At 47.7% G+C, this 18,210-nt stretch overlaps 1 protein-coding gene across 1 annotated transcript in view; it reads right to left on the minus strand.

Annotated features, from left to right (window-relative positions):
• The window catches only part of SLIT3 (slit guidance ligand 3), a 717,795-nt gene that overhangs the window by 56,639 nt on the left and 642,946 nt on the right, over positions 1-18,210 (minus strand). Inside the window, exons 21-23 of the mRNA XM_070357383.1 lie at positions 10,636-10,704; positions 8,649-8,720; positions 7,777-7,848 (exon numbers count right to left, since the gene is read on the minus strand). Of these exons, the coding sequence (XP_070213484.1) occupies positions 7,777-7,848; positions 8,649-8,720; positions 10,636-10,704 (213 nt within the window). The remainder of the gene's footprint in view (positions 1-7,776; positions 7,849-8,648; positions 8,721-10,635; positions 10,705-18,210) is intronic.

An 18,210-nucleotide genomic window follows, 5' to 3' on the forward strand; every position in this document is an offset into this window, starting at 1 on the left:
ATGTGGGTCTCACTCTTACGTGCATCATCTGACAGTGTGTCTGAGGGGCCAGGCAACCTGCTTGGCATTAAACACACCTCTGTCCACTCTGTGGTGCAGTAACTGGGAGCTATTCTCACCTGCAGGGTGGGGACACACACTGAGCTTTTAATAAATTCCGGAGAACAGGTCTGTGAAAAAGCTGAAGGAACATGGTTTTGCTGCTCAAGTAACAACACGAGTGAATCCCCAATTCATGGGCTGTCTCCCCATGGAGGGATGCATCATCCACTGCAAAGAAAAAAATCCCCATGCTGATGACTCACTTAGGGTCTGGCCTGGGAAACGCAAGGTGGAGGATATTCACAGAAACTCCAAGGTTTCCTTAGTGACTGCTGGGCACCATCCCCTGGGCTGTGAAGGGAGCCCTAGTTTAATGAAGGGGTGATTAACATTGACTGTGGAAGTGTAAACAGGATAATAACTTAAGAACCTGCTCTTTTGTTTTCCTGTTAGCTGATGTTAGCCTGCCCTGGGTCTTCAGCTGGAATATAGATGTGAGCTTAATTACACTTAATAACAAGTAAAGCATCTTGAGCTGACTGAGCACTGGGGCTAATACACATGCATGTTTCTGAACCCCATTCCCAGAAATTCTGATTCCGTGGATTCTGCGTTTCTAACACGCTCCCAGGTGATGCTGCTGCCCTGGTCCTCCGGACCACACGTGGTTGTCCTGGGTTGCTCTCCTCATTACCATAAGCCCCTTCCCCTCCACCCCTGGTCTCCCTGAGTAGTGGTCCTCGATGCTTGGGCAGCCAGGAGAACAGGATGAAAGTGCCCAGTCCTCTAACCAGTGTTCGTGCTAGCTTCTCACCTTCCTGGATAAGAAGGGGCTGAAGCACTGCCTCACACATTTATCAGTATCATTTAGTCTCTAATCCATGTGGTCACTTATGAATCAGAGTGGCTCCCGACTGCTATTAACTTGGATGACTTCATGGCTGCTTGCTGTTTGCAAGCAAATGCACCCAACCCCATTGTTAATCATTTCCGAATGCGGCTTGGGCCCCTGGAGAGGCACAAAGCTCTAATTTAAAAACACCAAATGACCCAAAGGCAGCTTTGGTCCTGTGACTCCTGCAAGTCACACTCCCATTTATTATGAGCTGAGCCGCTGAGATCTCTATAAACGGCCATGCAATGGGGCTGTAATTTACTGGGATGATGCTAAAGAAATCTGCCCACGCTGCAGGTTCTGGCTTCTGGTTTGGCCCCCAAAGAAGGACTCTCGCATGTCCAGTCACCCTCTTAAAGGATGCCAGGGGAGAGGGACCAATGCACCCTCCTGGGAAGCACTTTTCTCTCTTCTTTTCCCTTATACCTCACGGAGGTGGGGAGGGCAGGGAGAGGGTGATGCGGCAAGCAGCTCTGAACTGCATGACTCATCTTCAAGTGCCTGGTACTCCCTTTTTCCACCTGACTCTCAGGTGGTGTTCAAGCAGCCTAGGGAACTCCAGGATGCACGTGAGAACATCATGAGAGCAGCAGGAGGGCGTAACCATGCCCTGTCAGTTCTCGGTTGCCTGAACCTGGATCTGAATAAGTAGGTGATGCTCACGGCTTGTACAATAGGTGACATGAACTGCCCTTGTCCTAAACGTGGGATGGGGTGGGTGAATTCTCTTTTGAGCAAACTAGGCAACTCCCAGGTGACCTGGGGGCTGTCTAGAGCCAGAAAACATGGGTTCAAATCCTCATTCTGATAATCAACGCCTGTGTAACTTAGACAACTGATGTATTCTTTCTGTGCCTCCGTTTTCTCATCTCTAAAACGGAGGAGTTCTTAATATCTACTTCCCTGGTGGCTCAGTGATAAAGAATCTGCCTGCAACACAGGAGACACAGGTTTGATCCCTGGGTTGGGAAGATCCCCTGGAGGAGGAAATGGCAACCCACTCCAGTATTCTTGCCTGGAGAACCTCATGGACAGAGGAGCCTGGAGGGCTACAGCCTACAGCGTTGCAAAAGAGCTGGACATGACTTAGCGACTAAACAATTTGTAGTAGATACTTTTTTGGGGTATGGGTTGATCGACATCAAGCACCTCTTTTCTGTTGACAGCTCCTCCCTCTTCCATGGGGACTCACCCCACCCCACCTCTGAGTCCAAGCGGTTTGGCCTTGTGGGCAGAGCTATGGGCCAGGTCTGCCCAATCAGAGTCATGGTGATTGCTCTGAGGTTGAGCATGTGACCTAAGCAAGTCAATGAGAGACATTTCTGGGGTTTTCCTTGGAATTATGAGGACAGAGGCAGTTTCAGTCTGTGAGGCAGAGAGAGGCGCATTTCTGACAGTACCCCCGGGGTACTGGCATCCAGCCCTAGAACCTAATACCTACTATTGCATTTTTCAGTTCCCTGCATTGATACAGTCTCTATTTCTGTCTAAGGTAGTTTGAACTGGTTGTCTTTGCCTTCATTTGGGAAGGGATCTCATACACTGCTTCCTAAGCTAGGTATTTACGGATGGTTCAGCTGATGCAGGGCAGGCACGCGGTGAGCCCTCCCTCGCATCAGCCAGGATTACTGCAAACACTCTCCCAACTCCTCCCTTCCCTGTTCCGGGACACACTGGGGCCATTCTTCTCAAGGCATTACTCACCCAGGGTGGAAGCCTGAAGCCTTGCAGCCTATTGTTCCCAAGGGGCCCCACGTGGGGTTCCAGCAGACACGGTGACTTCTGGCAGAGCGCCCCAGGTGCCTTACCTCTCTGCCCATATCTTTCATGCCACCCCACTCTTTAATTCTTATCCCAGCCCTCTCTGGGTAGGAAAAAAAAATCTATTTTTAAAGAGGCCACATACCCTCCCCTGCCCCCAGTCTTCAAGAACAGTCTGAATTGCGAGGCAATAAAAATCGATGATAACCAGGACTTCCTGGTGGTCCAGTGGCTAAGATGCCGTGCTCCCAATGTAGGGGGCCCGGGCTTGATCCCTGGTCAGGGAACTAGATCCCACATGCTGTGACCAAAGATTCCACACACCACAACTAAGACCCCGTGTGGCCAAATAAATAAATAGATGGTAACCTACAATGGAGCAGGATGGAAGGTGGTGGACAGAGCACTAGGCTAGAAGCCAGGAGACACGGGTTCCAGCCTTGGTCCTGCTCCCACCTTATAACAGTCAGCAGTCTCCACCCCTGCCCCCATCCCCAGAAGCCACATTCCAGCTGTGCATGGAGCTTCCTGTATACACTCCTCACACACATGCCCTTCCTGACTTCCAGGCTTGTCCAGAGAATTTATATTTCTCCTGCCTAGAATGTTCTTTACTCCATCCCGATTTAGGTGACTCCTTCTGACATTTCAGACTCAGCCTTCAGGACAGAAGTTAACAGCAGTGATTCAGACAGCAAACAGTCTTGGGTTCAAATCCCAACTTGACTCTCCTGGTTCTGTCACTTTGGAAAAGCTACTCAATCTTGCCAAGCCTGTGTTTCCTCATCTGGAAAATGTGGATAACAGTGGAACATTCTTCCTAGAGTTGATGGGAAGAGTGAATATGATGATGTAACAGAAGCATCTAGCCCAGTGTGCAGTGCATAGTCAGGGTTAAGTAAATGTCAGCAGTGAGAACTGTTTTTAAATCAGAAAGTCTCGCTGGTGACCAGCACTGGCTGCGTGCCTCTCTCGTACTCCTGTGGCTCTTTTACAGGCATCACCCAGCGCTGCAGTTGCTCTGCTTCCCCTTTAGACTATGTGTTCTCTGAAAGCATAAACTGCTCCCTTCACTATTTCCACCCCCTTCCTCCCAGTGTTTAGCATAGCATTAACTCACAGAGGGCATTCAGGAAAGAATGAATAAATGAATGAACTTGAGCAAGGCATCCAACATTTCTGAATCTGTCTCCTTGTCTTATAAATGAACGGTTTGGACAGGATAATTTCTGAGACTCACTCCTGATTTCTAAAACTCATAATTAAACTTATTTTTTTTTTTTTTGTGGCACCAAAAAGGGCCAAACTAGGACCATGGTTTGAAGGTCACAAGGAGTCACCTTTTGGCTCTCCAGGACTGTCTGATATTTAATATCTGGTCACCAGCCGGGGGCTTCCCTGGTGGTCCAGTCGTTAAGACTGCACACTTCTACTGCAGGGGGCAAAGGGAACTAAGATCCCACATGTCACATGGCCAAAAGCTAGGAATATGGTTGTCTGGGAAGGGAGTGAGTTCTTGGTCTCCGAGGGTAATCAAGCAGAGGGCAAATGGGGCCCTTCCCAGAGATGTTGCACGGAGGGTCCATACAGTGACCTGACAGGGAAGAACAGCCCTGGGTGCATGCGCAGCAAGCACAGGGACCTACTTCAGGGACAGGAGCTAAAAATACAGAGGATGATGAATGACAATAGCCCGCTCGCTCCCTCACAAGCCCACACTGACACAGTCCTCCCGGCGCTGAATCCAGGTGGCCCTCCTGCGACTGGGGATGACAGCTGGGACCACACGCACGCATGTGGCTCGGCGTGGGGCAAAGATCAGGGAACAGGCGGATCCCCAAGGTCTAGAATGTCTGGGGGGAAGTTCTCTTCCAGCTATTTTTAGATTAGGAGTCAGGTAGGAAAAGCATATTTTCACACAGTATTTTGTACTCCAAAGCTCCTTGACCAACATACTATCTGAAATATATTCATATCCACCTGCCAACACACACACAAACTCCGTCTCTCACCTCGCCTCTCTCTCTCCCCTCTCTCATAAATGTCAGGTCTTTCTTCCTGCTTTCCAGAACACTTTTTGGCCTTTTTCTATAGCTAGACCTTACCACTCATCCTCCTCCTTCATCCCAAACTGCCAGTATCCCTGGGTCTCGGATCATTTCTGAAATTTTAATCAAATTAATGAAATCCTTTAGATATGAAAAAGGAATATACAAATGTCCACAAGCAGCTACTGATACTACAATTACTTATTTTAAAAACCCTATCTGGGACTTCCCTGGTGGCACAATAGATAAGAATCCATCTGCCAAGGCAGGGGACACAGATTTGATACCTAGTCTGGGAAGATTCCACGTGCCTTGGAGCAACTAAGCCTGTGCACCACAACTTCTGAGCCCTCACTCTAGAGTCTGTGAGCTGCAACTGCTGAGCCCATGTGCTGCAGCTACTGGAGCCTGTGCCCCCTAGAGCCCGGAAATGACTCGATGTTACCGAGTTAGCCTTCGATGGTTCTCTTCATTCACCCATGCTCCGGTATAGTCCTGTGTGGTTATCAACATTTATCAGTTATAATTGTAACATATACACAAATTAGGTTTATTTTTTCACATAATACTGTATAGTAAACAGGCTCCCACTCTGCTCTCTAGTTTTCCTCTTTACCTCTTTTAATAATTGTACTTCATCGACCGGTTGCACCATGCTTTCCTTATATTCCCACTGTGGCCCTTCTGAGTAATATTTAAAATTTAGGTTAAAAATAACAGTGCAACTAAGATCTTAAGGCAGAGAACCTTTCTCTCTTTTTGGATTTTTTTTTGTAAAAAATTCCTAGGTGCCCAATTACTGCAAGAAAGGATACAAATATTGTAAAAGAAATGTAGCCCATAAACATTTAATTTTTCCTGCTTTGGCCCTTATGCAGACGGTTGCTCCCCACTGAGGTAGGCAGTTTGGATGAGAGCCTCTAAGATCCCCGTTTCTGTACGAGAGCCCATCATTCTAAAATGATGCTGCGAAAAGCCTACGCGTTCTGAATTCAAGAGGCAAGCATAAGTGTGTTGGACGTGTCTGTGGACTCCTGGTGAACCAACGACAGCTCTGGTCCTGGGATGACACCAACGAGGTGCTGAGGAAGCAGGAAATCCTGGGCAGGGGGTGCTGTGCACCCCACCACCCTGGTTGACAGACAGATGGACACGTTAAGCTGCCCCAACTAGAATGGCTCTAATTATGAACACATGTACACAGACCCCACTGAGATGGTGGGTTCCACCCCTGGCAGCCCATCTATGCCCAGAAGTAGAAGACTGGTGGTGGTAGGGGGGTCAATAAGCTGGGATTGAGGGGTGGTGGGGGAGCAGGTCCAGCCGTAGCCCCGGCCAGTGAGACAAGCCCAATTGTATTCAAGTTGAAACAGGGAAATGGTTTTGCTGATGTTTGTATTCTCCAGTTCCCTTGAGAAGCTGGATAATAAATAAGTGACAATAACAGATTGCACACTGTCAGCTCGGGTACTTTTTTGCCCCTAGAGAATTGATCTTTAATAACAGCACAGATGACATGTGGTGGGACTTGTCGCTGACACGGGTGTTTTGTGGGCCTCAATAAATCACATCAGCTTGGACGCTCATGAACGGACCCACTTGTTGGGTGCTGTCTGCTGACCATTACTGGGTCCTGGGAAGGATCCTGGGGCTCTGAGTCAGAAGGCTTGATTCTGCAACCTCCTGATCGCTGAATTTTGGTCCAGTGATGTTACCAATCAGGGCCTCAGTTTTCCTGTCTTTAAAATGGATATAATTCCCTCACTCTCACAACATTGTTTGCAGAAGATTCCGTGAGGCAATGACCACAAAAAGTCCTGTAAAATATGGCTCTGACTATTATAGTTGTAATAGTCCAAAAGGGTAAGAAGTTGATAGGTTTGGGAGCAGAGTGTTTGGCATCTCTCTTCTCACAGGAACATCATTCAAAGGATCCTCCCTTGCCAAGAAAACAGGTGCAACATGGCAAAGCACAAAAATCAGGTGGCAGTGAGGTGCCACTCCTGCTGTTGCAAGTGTTGATGTGAAAACAGCCATAACAAATGCATATAAAGTGTTTCTCATGGACAGAGCTGTGCTGAGTGCTTTACACACAGTATCTCATTTAATCCTCATAAGACTGTGAGGCAATTGCCCTCATTACCTGATTTCATGGATGAGAAGACACACATCTGGGGAGGGGCAGAGCCATGCCTGGAAACCAAGGGACCCTATGGCCATCTTGCTTTTGCTCAGAGGTCACCTGCCTCAGCTGGCTGTCCCCTACCCGTGCATAGCCCGGCCAGGCTACGGAGCTAAGTGGGGGGAGGCGGGGCGTTGGTGTGGAGGCTGCTGACTGCAAAGCTCAGTTCAAAGGAGCGAGACTGCTCAGCCCTGCAAGGACACAGAGGGGAAGCTGGGAGGGCCAGGTCTCTCCATTTTCCAAGAGCGTATATAGAAGTCAGAATTGATAGGAAAAAACTTCATGATATTTCAATGTTAACAACTGATTAAAACTTTGAAGAACTCTGTGAGTCGACTCCATTCCAAACAGACAGCTGTGTGTGCATGGGTCCTGGCCTCTGGCTCCCAACTTGGGCTCTCTGAGGCAGGAGCTCAGTTTCCTTGTGGAGGTTTGCATTGTTAACATGGCCCTTCTGAAGCCAAGGGGACCGACTGTGAAATAATGACCATCAGAAGAGAGGCCGAGTGCTGCCTACTGGGCTCTGCTGGGATGCGGAGTATAATCACACGTAACTACAGATCCTAATCCTCGCAAGGGAGGTGCTACGGATCCCGTTTTGCACATAAAGAAGTAGGAACTCAAGAGGGGTTAGTGATGTGCGCCAGGTTGCTCAAGAGGAAGTGGGCTGGAACCAGGAACGACTGACTCCTAAGCATGAGCTCTCTCTGCCCCATGGCACAAATTTTGAGTGTTGGGTGGGGAGGGACGTGGGCTTTGAGTAAAGGCAAGCAGGGAATAGGAGTGCTCAGTCCCGTCTGCCGTTACCAGCGAAGTGTAAGTCAAAGGCGGCTCACTGGGGTACTCACAGCACTCGGAGGGACCGCAGCCCGTTGAAGGAGTGGACGGGGATGCACCGCAGCCGGTTGTAGCTCAGGATCCTGTGGAAAAGGACACACAGGCTCTGCTGGTCCCTCCTAGTCTCAGCTATTGGCGCATGCATGAGTCCACACTGTGCACCAGCCAAAGCAAACGGTTTCTTTACCTTCTCCAATTTAATAAACTGGCAGAAAGCACCCTGAGGATAAGGGGAGAGAAACATCCCCTGCCACTCCAGGAAGCTCATGGTTTCATCTCCCCATTTCCTCAGAGGCTCCTTAGCAGGTTGGCTCCCTGGCCAACTTTGCTGTCATCTCCCTCTATTGTCAAATGGTGAGTGCTCACAGTGCACAGAGCTAATGGGCAATAAATGGGTCTGAAAGTGAAGTTGCTCAATCGTGTCTGACTCTTTGCGACCCCGTGGACTGTGGCCTACCAGGCTCCTCCGTCCATGGGATTTTCCAGGCAAGAATACTGGAGTGGGTTGCCATTTCCTTCTCTAGGAGATCTTCCCGACCCAGGGATTGAACCCAGGTCTCCCACATGGTAGGCAGACGCTTTACTGTCTGAGCCATGAGGGAAGTCCAAATGGGTCTGAGCAAAATATAATTGAGTAGGGAAAATTCACAAATCACAGAAGGTATTGCAGATATGAACTTCAGAAGCAATTAGGGGCCAACCCCTTTCTACCTGCCCACAGTTATGACCTGTGTTACTTCCCTTCTGATGATGAAGGTCTGCCCTGTGCTGGGTCAGCCACCGTCCTGAGGGTCACTGGAGCAGAGCACATAAGCCTGAGGGACAGGGGAAGGACACACTTTGTGCCAAGCCCATGTTAAACACAGTAGCTCTCTGTACTCACAGGGTGGAGAGGTGAGACATGTTGCTGAAGGTGTAGTTGGTCAGCATGCCGATGCTGTTGTTGCTCAGGTCACTAGGAAAAGAAAACAGAAGGGTCACATTGTACTGTTAGTTGCGTGTGAAGGGGGTCTTCACACTTCCACTCATGCACATGTGCCTCCCAAGCATCCATCTATTCATTCATTCACCCACTCACCCATCTCTCCATCCACCCATCTTCCCACCTCATCCCATGTTTATCCACCCATCCATCCATCTACCTGTCCATCTGTCTATCCACTTATCTTCCAATCCATCCATGTATCCAGCCATCCATCCATTCCTCCATCTTCCTATATGTCCATCAGTCCATCTGTCCATTAGCTCATCCATCCATGTGTCCATCTGCCCATTCATCCACCCATCTGCCCATCTGTCTGTCCACCCATCTGCTCATTCACTGAGCTGTCCATCAGTCCAACCTTCTGTCTGCCTATCCATCCATCTGCCCAACCCATCCATCCACTCATCTATGCATCCTCCCATCTGTCCATCAGCCCGTCCATCCATCAGCCCGTCCATCCATCAGCCCATTCGTCTGTCCATCTACCTGTCCACTTCTCTGCCCATCTGCCCATCCATCCATCTATCCACCCATCCATCTATTCACCTATCCACTCATTAGTACAAATGTTCATTTTTAATTGAAGATTTATTCAATCAGTCATTCAAGCAACTGCCATTTATTCATTCATCCATTTATACAGCTGTCTACTCATCAGATTTATTCTACCAGCAAAACATAACACACAAGATAACAATTTCTTCTTGTTCTAGAGCTTTTTATTCCCCTTGATCAATTCTTGCTTTCACAGTCCCTCCACCTTCCCTCTCTCCCAGCATTCATTTTTTCCCATCTTATCACATTCTTTCTTAGAGGGAATGAAGTTGGTGGGAGTGTGATCCTCTGCCAACTACAAGCTCCAGCTTCTCACCAGGGATACATATCCAGAGCAGCGGTTTTCAGCATCAGCTGTACATTAGCATCACCTGGGGAGTTTTATGTCCTCCGAGACCTGAGTTTCATGGCCAGATATTCTGATTTAATTAGTCCAGGGTGGGCTTGAGCATCAGTATTTAAAACAAAACCTAAAGTATTGTGATGATTCCTATAATCTGCTGAAGTCCAGGGCCATTGCTCCAGGGCTCCCTGCCCCCTTAGCACATGGGGCATCTTTCAACTACCACTTGCCCAAGGATCCCGCTTGCCCTCCTGGCAAGGCAGTGAGGCTGCTGAGAGACAAAGCTCATGGACCAGCCAGCTTCCCGAGCCTCACTCATGCCTAGCAGCCCTGCTCCTCACTCAGGGGTTTTCCTGGGTTTTGGCAGACTTGGAGACAGTGGCAACTCCCACCTGAAGGAATCTCAATTTGAACTATCTCCCTGGGTCGAGAAGATGCCCTGGAGAAGGAAATGGCAACCCACTCCAGTATTCTTGCCTGGAAAATCCCATGGACAGAGGAGCCTGAAGGGCTACAGTCCATGAAGTCACAAAAGAGATAGACATGATTTAGCGACTATACAACAAACACCTTAGAACATTCACTGAGTAACTAAAGAAGTAGGAAGAAGAAAAGGCAAATTTATGCTTTTGGCCATCCTGAGTGCAGCCACTGCTTGCAAGAAACTGAAGACTAAGGGATCTCAGGAATTTAACTGGGAGCCTGGAAGGTCAGAGGCTCCGAAGGCAAGGAGGGAGGTGATGCGGGTGGCTACCGAGGCTGGGCTCTGGGTGCTTCTGTGCGCAGTCCTCACTGGGTGAGGCCCAGCCTATCTGGTTGGCCTGTTCTTCCTAGCTGTCTCCTGCTGTTCCAACCAGGGGTAGAAGGGCAGGAATGCCCCAACGGCTGCAGTGCCATCCTCCCCTTCCTCCGCACCCATTTCTTAAGCTCCCCTAGGAGAGAAAACTAAACATCCCACTGATGTCCCACTGGTGTGGGGCTCCTTACATGAGTGTCAGATGTCGGAAGCTGGATAGCTCCTTGGGCACGGCTGTTAAGTGGTTTCCTTCCAGGTACCTGAAAGAGAGGTGCAGAGTCATGCTGGGCAAAGAGATGCCTGCTGTGATTTCCCAGGCTGGACTGGGTCTCTGTTTTGCTCTCTCATAGTTATTTCCCACCCACTTCAAAGCACAGACTACATTTGTCATCTAATATTTATTTGCATGATTGTTCAACTAAGGATGCTTTTCCACTGGGCTGCTAACCTCCATGATGGCAGGGCTCTTGTCTAGATCTCTTCAAGAAAATGAGAGATAACAAGGGAACATTTCATGCAAAGAAGGACACAATAAAGGACAGAAATGGTATGGATCTAACAGAAGCAGAAGATATTAAGAAGAGGTGGCAAGAATACACAGAAGAACTGTACAAAAAAGATCTTCGCGACCCAGATAATCACAATGGTGATCACCAACCTAGAGCCAGACATCCTGGAATGTGAAGTCAACTGGGCCTTAGGAAGCATCACTATGAACAAAGCTAGTGGACGTGATGGAATTCCAGTTGAGCTGCTTCAAATCCTGAAAGATGATGCTGTGAAAGTGCTGCACTCAATACACCAGCAAATTTGGAAAATTCAGCAGATGCCACAGGACTGGAAAAGGTCAGTTTTCATTCCAATCCCAAAGAAAGGCAATGCCAAATAATGTTCAAACTACCACACAATTGCAAGGATCTCACACGCTAGCAAAGTAATGCTCAAAATTCTCCAAGCCAGGCTTCAGCAATACGTAAACCGTGAACTTTAAGCTGGATTTAGAAAAGGCAGAGGAACCAGAGATCAAATTGCCAACATCCGCTGGATCATCGAAAAAGCAACAGAGTTCCAGAAAAACATCTATTTCTGCTTTATTGACTATGCCAAAGCATTTGATTGTGTGGACCACAACAAACTCTGGAAAACTCTTAAAGAGATGGGAATACCAGACCACCTGACCTGCCTCTTGGGAAATCTGTATGCAGGTCAGTAAGCAACAGTTAGAACTGGACATGGAACAACAGACTGGTTCCAAATAGGAAAAGGAGTACATCAAGGCTGTATATTGTCATCCTGCTTATTTAACTTATATGCAGAGTACATCATGAGAAATGCTGGGCTGGAAGGAGCACAAGCTGGAATCAAGATTTCCAGGAGCAATATCAGTAATCTCAGATATGCAGATGACACCACCCTTATGGCAGAAAGAGAAGAATAACTAAAGAGCCTCTTGATGAAAGTGAAAGAGGAGAGTGAAAAAGTTGGCTTAAAGCTCAACATTCAGAAGACTGAGATCATGGCATCTTGTCCCATCACTTCATGGCAAATAGATCGGGAAACAGTGGAAAGAGTGACAGACTATTTCCTTGGCTCCAAAATCACTGCAGATGGTGACTGCAGCCATGAAATTAAAAGACGCTTACTCCTTGGAGGAAAAGTTATGACCAACCTAGACAGCATATTAAAAAGCAGAGACATTACTTTGTCAACAAAGGTCTGTCTAGATAAAGCTATGGTTTCTCCAGTTGTCATGTGTGGATGTGAGAGTTTGGACTGTGAAGAAAGCTGAGCACCAAAGAATTGATGCTTTTGAACTGTGGTGTTGGAGAAGACTCTTGAGAGTCCCTTGGACTGCAAGGAGATCCAACCAGTCCATTCTGAAGGAGATCAGTCCTGAATATTCATTGGAAGGAATGATGCTGAAGCTGAAACTCCAGTACTTTGGCCACCTGATGCGAAGAGTTGACTCATTGGAAAAGACCCTGATGCTGGGAAAGATTGAGAGCAGGAAGAAGGGGATGACAGAGGATGAGATGGTTGGATGGCATCACCGACTCAATGGACATGAGTTTGAGTGGACTCCGGGAGTTGGCGATGGACAGGGAGGCCTGGTGTGCTGCGGTTCATGGGGTTGCAAAGAGTCGGACACGACTGAGCAACTGAACTGGACTGGACTGGAGGCCCCAGACAGTATACAGAGCGGCACACAGTAGGTGTTCAAGAAATCATTTGTTGAATAAAGCATGCACATTGGACCTGGCCCTCACAATACCCTTACGTGGCAGGGATTTACAGATTCTGACAGAAGTTCAGAGAGGTCACAACGTGAGCAATGGCTGAGCCAGGACTTGAACCCAGGCCTCTCTGACTCCAGTCTTTACCACAGTTCCCTCTGGCCTCTACTTAGCTACTGGAGGGTGTGGAGAGCTGAGTCAGGATTCACTTTCAGAACCCTAATTCCATGTTGAGCATCTCTGATGTGCATCTCAAAACTGAGGGAACAGGCATGTACCTGAAACCCTGGGCATGGTCCGCAGCAGGATGACCACACAGGAAGGGCCAGGGTTCAGAATGAGGGTGCATCAACAGGAGACTCCTCTTGGACAGACAGAGGCTGAGCCTAGACCTGCCTGGACTTTGGGGTCCTGTCCCACCCTGCTCATCAGACACAAGAGTGTGGCTGAAGACAGAGAAGGCAGTCTTGTTTGAGGATGAATCACAAAGGGCCCACGTACCCTCACACTACCCTTGAGAGGGGACGTGGGCCAATTCATTCATTCCCACCCTTGCTGTAAACCCTTTTCCTTGAGATTCCTGCTGCTTTAAGGACAAAATAGCAAAACTTTTCAGGTGGTTTTTAATGCCTGCTCTGATCTCTTTGCAGCCAAATATGGAGAAGCTCTATACAGTCAACAAAAACAAGACCTGGAGCTGACTGTGGCTCAAATCATGAACTCCTTATTGCCAAATTCAGATTTAAATTGAAGAAAGTAGGGAAAATCACTAGACAATTCAGGTATGACCTAAATCAAATCCCTTATGATTATACAGTGGAAGTGAGAAATTGATTTAAGGGCCTAGATCTGATAGATAGAGTGCCTGATGAACTATGGACTGAGTTTTGTGACACTGTACAGGAGACAGGGATCAAGATCATCCTCATGGAAAAGAAATGCAAAAAAGCAAAATGGCTTTACAAATAGCTGTGGGGAGGCCTTACAAATAGCTGTGAAAAGAAGAGAAGTGAAAAGCAAAGGAGAAAAGGAAAGATATAAGCATCTGAATGCAGAGTTCCAAAGAATAGCAAGAAGAGATAAGAAAGCCTTCTTCAGCGATCAATGCAAAGAAATAGACGAAAACAACAGAATGGGAAAGACTAGAGATCTCTTCAAGAAAATGAGAGATACCAAGGGAACATTTCATGCAAAGATGGGCTCGATAAAGGACAGAAATGGTATGGACCCAACAGAAGCAGAAGATATTAAGAAGAGGTGGCAAGAATACACAGAAGAACTGTACAAAAAAGATCTTCATGACCCAGATAATCACGATGGTGTGATCACTGACCTAGAGCCAGACATCCTGGAATGTGAAGTCAACTGGGCCTTAGAAAGCATCACTACGAACAAAGCTAGTGGACGTGATGGAATTCCAGTTGAGCTATTTCAAATCCTAAAAGATGATGCTGTTAAAGTGCTGCACTCAATATACCAGCAAATTTGGAAAACTCAGCAGATGCCACAGGACTGGAAAAGGTCAGTTTTCATTCTAATCCCAAAGAAAGGCAATGCCAAAGAATGTCAAACTACCACACAATTGCACTCATCTCACATGCTAGCATTAAAGTAATGCTCAAAATTCTCCAAGCCAGGCTTTAGCAATACGTGAACTGTGAACTTCCAGATGATCAAGCTGGTTTTAGAAAAGGCAGAGGAACCAGAGATCAAATTGCCAACATCTGCTGGATCATGGAAAAAGCAAGAGAGTTCCAGAAAAAAATCTGTTTCTGCTTTATTGACTAGCCAAAGCCTTTGACTGTGTGGATCACAATCAACTGTGGACAATTCTTCAAGAGATGGGAATACCAGACCACCTGACCTGCCTCTTGAGATATTTGTATGCAGGTCAGGAAGCAACAGTTAGAACTGGACATGGAACAACAGACTGGTTCCAAATAGGAAAAGGAGTACATCAAGGCTGTATATGATCACCCTGCTTATTTAACTTCTATGCAGAGTACATCATGAGAAACGCTGGGCTGGAAGAAGCACAAGCTGGAATCAAGATTGCTGGGAGAAATATCAATAACCTCAGACATGCAGATGACACCACCCTTATGGCAGAAAGTGAAGAGGAACTAAAGAGCCTCTTGATGAAAGTGAAAGAGGAGGGTGAAAAAGTTGGCTTAAAGCTCAACATTCAGAAAACTAAGATCATGGCATCTGGTCCCATCACTTCATAGCAAATAGATGGGGAAACAGTGGAAACAGTCTCAGACTTTATTTTTGGGGGCTCCAAAATCATTGCAGATGGTGACTGTAGCCATGAAATTAAAAGACGCTTACTCCTTGGAAGGGAAGTTATGACCAATCTAGATAGCATTTTCAAAAGCAGAGACATTACTTTGCCGACAAAGGTTCGTCTAGTCAAGGCTATGGTTTTTCCAGTAGTCATGTATGGATGTGAAAGTTGGACTATAAAGAAAGCAGAGCACCGAAGATTTGATGCTTTTGAACTGTGGCATTGGAGAAGACTCTTGAGAGTCCCTTGGACTGCAAGGAGATCCAACCAGTCCATTCTGCAGGAGATCAGTCCTGGGTGTTCTTTGGAAGGACTGATGCTAAAGCTGAAACTCTAGTACTTTGGCCACCTCATGTAAGGAGTTGACTCATTGGAAAAGACTCTGATGCTGGGAGGGATTGGGGGCAGGAGGAGAAGGGGACGACAGAGGATGAGATGGCTGGATGGCATCACTGACTCGATGGACGTGAGTCTGGGAGTTGGTGATGGACAGGGAGGCCTGGCGTGCTGTGATTCATGGGGTTGCAGAGAGTCTGACACAACTGAGCGACTGAACTGAACTGACTGAACCGATCTCCTGGGTGAGTTTCCCTTGATATAAAGCTCTCAGTTTTTTTTCTTCTCTCATTAATACCTCCAGCTGTTGCTGTTCACTGATGCTCTGCCTGCCTTGGGCTCCATGAAGGTAAACATTGTGTCTATCTTTTTCTAGACCAGGACTTCTCAACTTGCAGTGTACACGTAAATCACCTGGCATCTTCCTAAAAGGCAGATTCTGATTGGGTAAGTCTCCCATCAGGTTGGAGAGTCTGCGTTTCTGATAGGCTCCTGGGAGATGGCGGAACTCCTGGTCTACAGACCACATCTTGAGTAATGAGGTGCTAGCACGCTGCCAGGCTTCCAGTAGACCCATCACAAAATGAATGAATGGGACAAAATAGGGTAAAACAGGTACAGGTGAGTTTGTCAATGCTTCCCAGGTAGCTCAGTGGGTAAAGAATCCACCTGCAATGCTGGAGATGCAGGGGACACAGGATCAATCCCTGGGTCAGGAAGATCCCCTGCAGGGAGGGCATGGCAACCCACTCCAGTATTTTTGCCTGGAGAACCCCATGGACAGAAAAGCCTGGTGGGCTATGGTCCACGGGGTCACAAATAGCTGGAGACAACTGAGCAAGCAGCATGCACATGCCGGTTTGTCAATGACCAAATGGGGCTTAGCTTTTAGGACAAGTTGAAATGGGTAGTACCATAATTTAAGGCCAAGTGACTTTATCCCCCTGACTGGCCCCAAGGGATCCTCACAGCACAGAACACTAGGGAGGGCCCCACATGGTCTCTGGTCGCCACGGCATGTTGGGTTAATGTCCCTTTGATCCTCAGTTTCTGCTGTGTATCTATTCTGTGCTGAGAACTCCACTAGATGCTGGGGAGATACAAACATGAACCAGACCCCATTTCTGCCTCTGGAAGCTTGCCCATCTGCTTAAAATTCAGCCCCCCACACACGCCCCCCCCCACACACACGTGTGCACATGCACACACACATTTAGATTCTGCCCTCAGGCAGAGGAGCTAAGACAAACGTATTCACTGATGTCGTTATTTATTCAGGCAGAAATATTTACTGGGAAACTGAAATGTACCAGGTACTGTATATACTGGGGAATAAGGCTGAGGTGGTGCCTGTTTTCTGGCATTTAAAAATTTAACATGTGTATGGGGTCATGGAAGAGGTGAAGGGGTTGAAGGAGAGACAGAAAGACACACACACACACAAAGTAATGAATATTACAAGCTGCAATGTGTGCTCTAAAGGAAAGGAACAAGATGCTACGGTAGAGAATGCCGCCGGCTTATTGCAGAAAGACGCAGCCAAGGATGTGGTGCCCACGGGAGCGTAAAGCCTGGGGAGGGCCCTGAAGCTGAAGGGAAGAAGGTGGGGGAGGACAGTCTGCGGTGGGGCAGATCACAAGGCAGTCAGTTCATCCACCTGTCAGAACAGCCGCTACCAAACAGGCCAGGGACTTCCTCGGTGGCCTAGTGGTTAAGAATCCTTCTGCCAGTGCAGGGGACATGGGTTCAGTCTCTGGTGCTGGAAGATTCCACATACCACAGGGCAACGAAGCCCGTGTGCCACAACTGCTGAGCTGAAGCACTGCAATGACTGAGAGCTCTTCGCCTGTGCTCTGCAACAAGAGCAGCCACGGCAGTAAGTCTGTGCACCGCAGCCAGAGAACAGCTCCTGTGTGCCGCAACCAGAGAAAACCTATACACGGCAACAAAGACCCGGAGCAGTCAAAAATTAATTAATTAAAAATTGTAAAAAAAAAAAAAAGTCAAGAAACAACAAGGGTCAGAAAGGATGTGGAGAACAGGGGTCACTCGTGTGTGCCCAGTTGCTCAGTTGTATCCAGCTCTTTGCCATCCCATGGACTGTAGCATGCCAGCTTTCTCTGTTCATGGGATTTTTCCACTCAAGAACACTGGAGTGAGTTGCTGTTTCCTTCTCAAATGGATCTTCCCCACCCAGGGATCAAACCTAAATCTCCTGCATTATCAGGCAGGTACTTTACCATTGAGCCAAATTAAAAATAGAATTACCATACGTTCAGCAACTCCACTTCTGAGTAGTTATTGAAAGAAAAGAGAAACACTGATTTGAAAAGATACGGGTATCGATGGGCACAGCTACCTTCTTTACCACAGCGAAGACACGGAAGCAAATTAGGTGTCCACTGACTGGTTATGGATGAAGCAGAGGGGGTATGCATACACAAGGGATACTGCTGCTGCTGCTGCTAAGTCGCTTCAGTCGTGTCCGACTCTGTGAGACCCCATAGACGGCAGCCCACCAGGCTCTGCCGTCCCTGGGATTCTCCAGGCAAGAACACTGGAGTGGGTTGCCATTTCCTTCTCCAATGCGTGAAAGTGAAAAGTGAAAGTGAAGTCACTCAGTCGTGTCCGACTCTTCGTGACCCCATGGACTGCAGCCCACCAGCTCCTCCATCCATGGGATTTTCCAGGCAAGAGTACTGGAGTGGGGTGCCATCGCCTTCTCCGCAAGGGCTAGTACTCAACCATAAAAGGGTGAAATTCTGCCATCTGAGCAGCATGGATGGCCCCAATAGATATTATGTGATTAAAAGAAGTCAGACAGAGAAGGCCAAAAACTATGATTTCACTTAAATGTGGGATCTAAAAACCCAAACAAAGAAAACAGAAACAGACTCAGAGATGCAGAG

The sequence above is a fragment of the Bos mutus genome, chromosome 20 (genome assembly GCF_027580195.1).
Source record: "Bos mutus isolate GX-2022 chromosome 20, NWIPB_WYAK_1.1, whole genome shotgun sequence".
Classification (NCBI taxonomy): Eukaryota; Metazoa; Chordata; class Mammalia; order Artiodactyla; family Bovidae; genus Bos; species Bos mutus.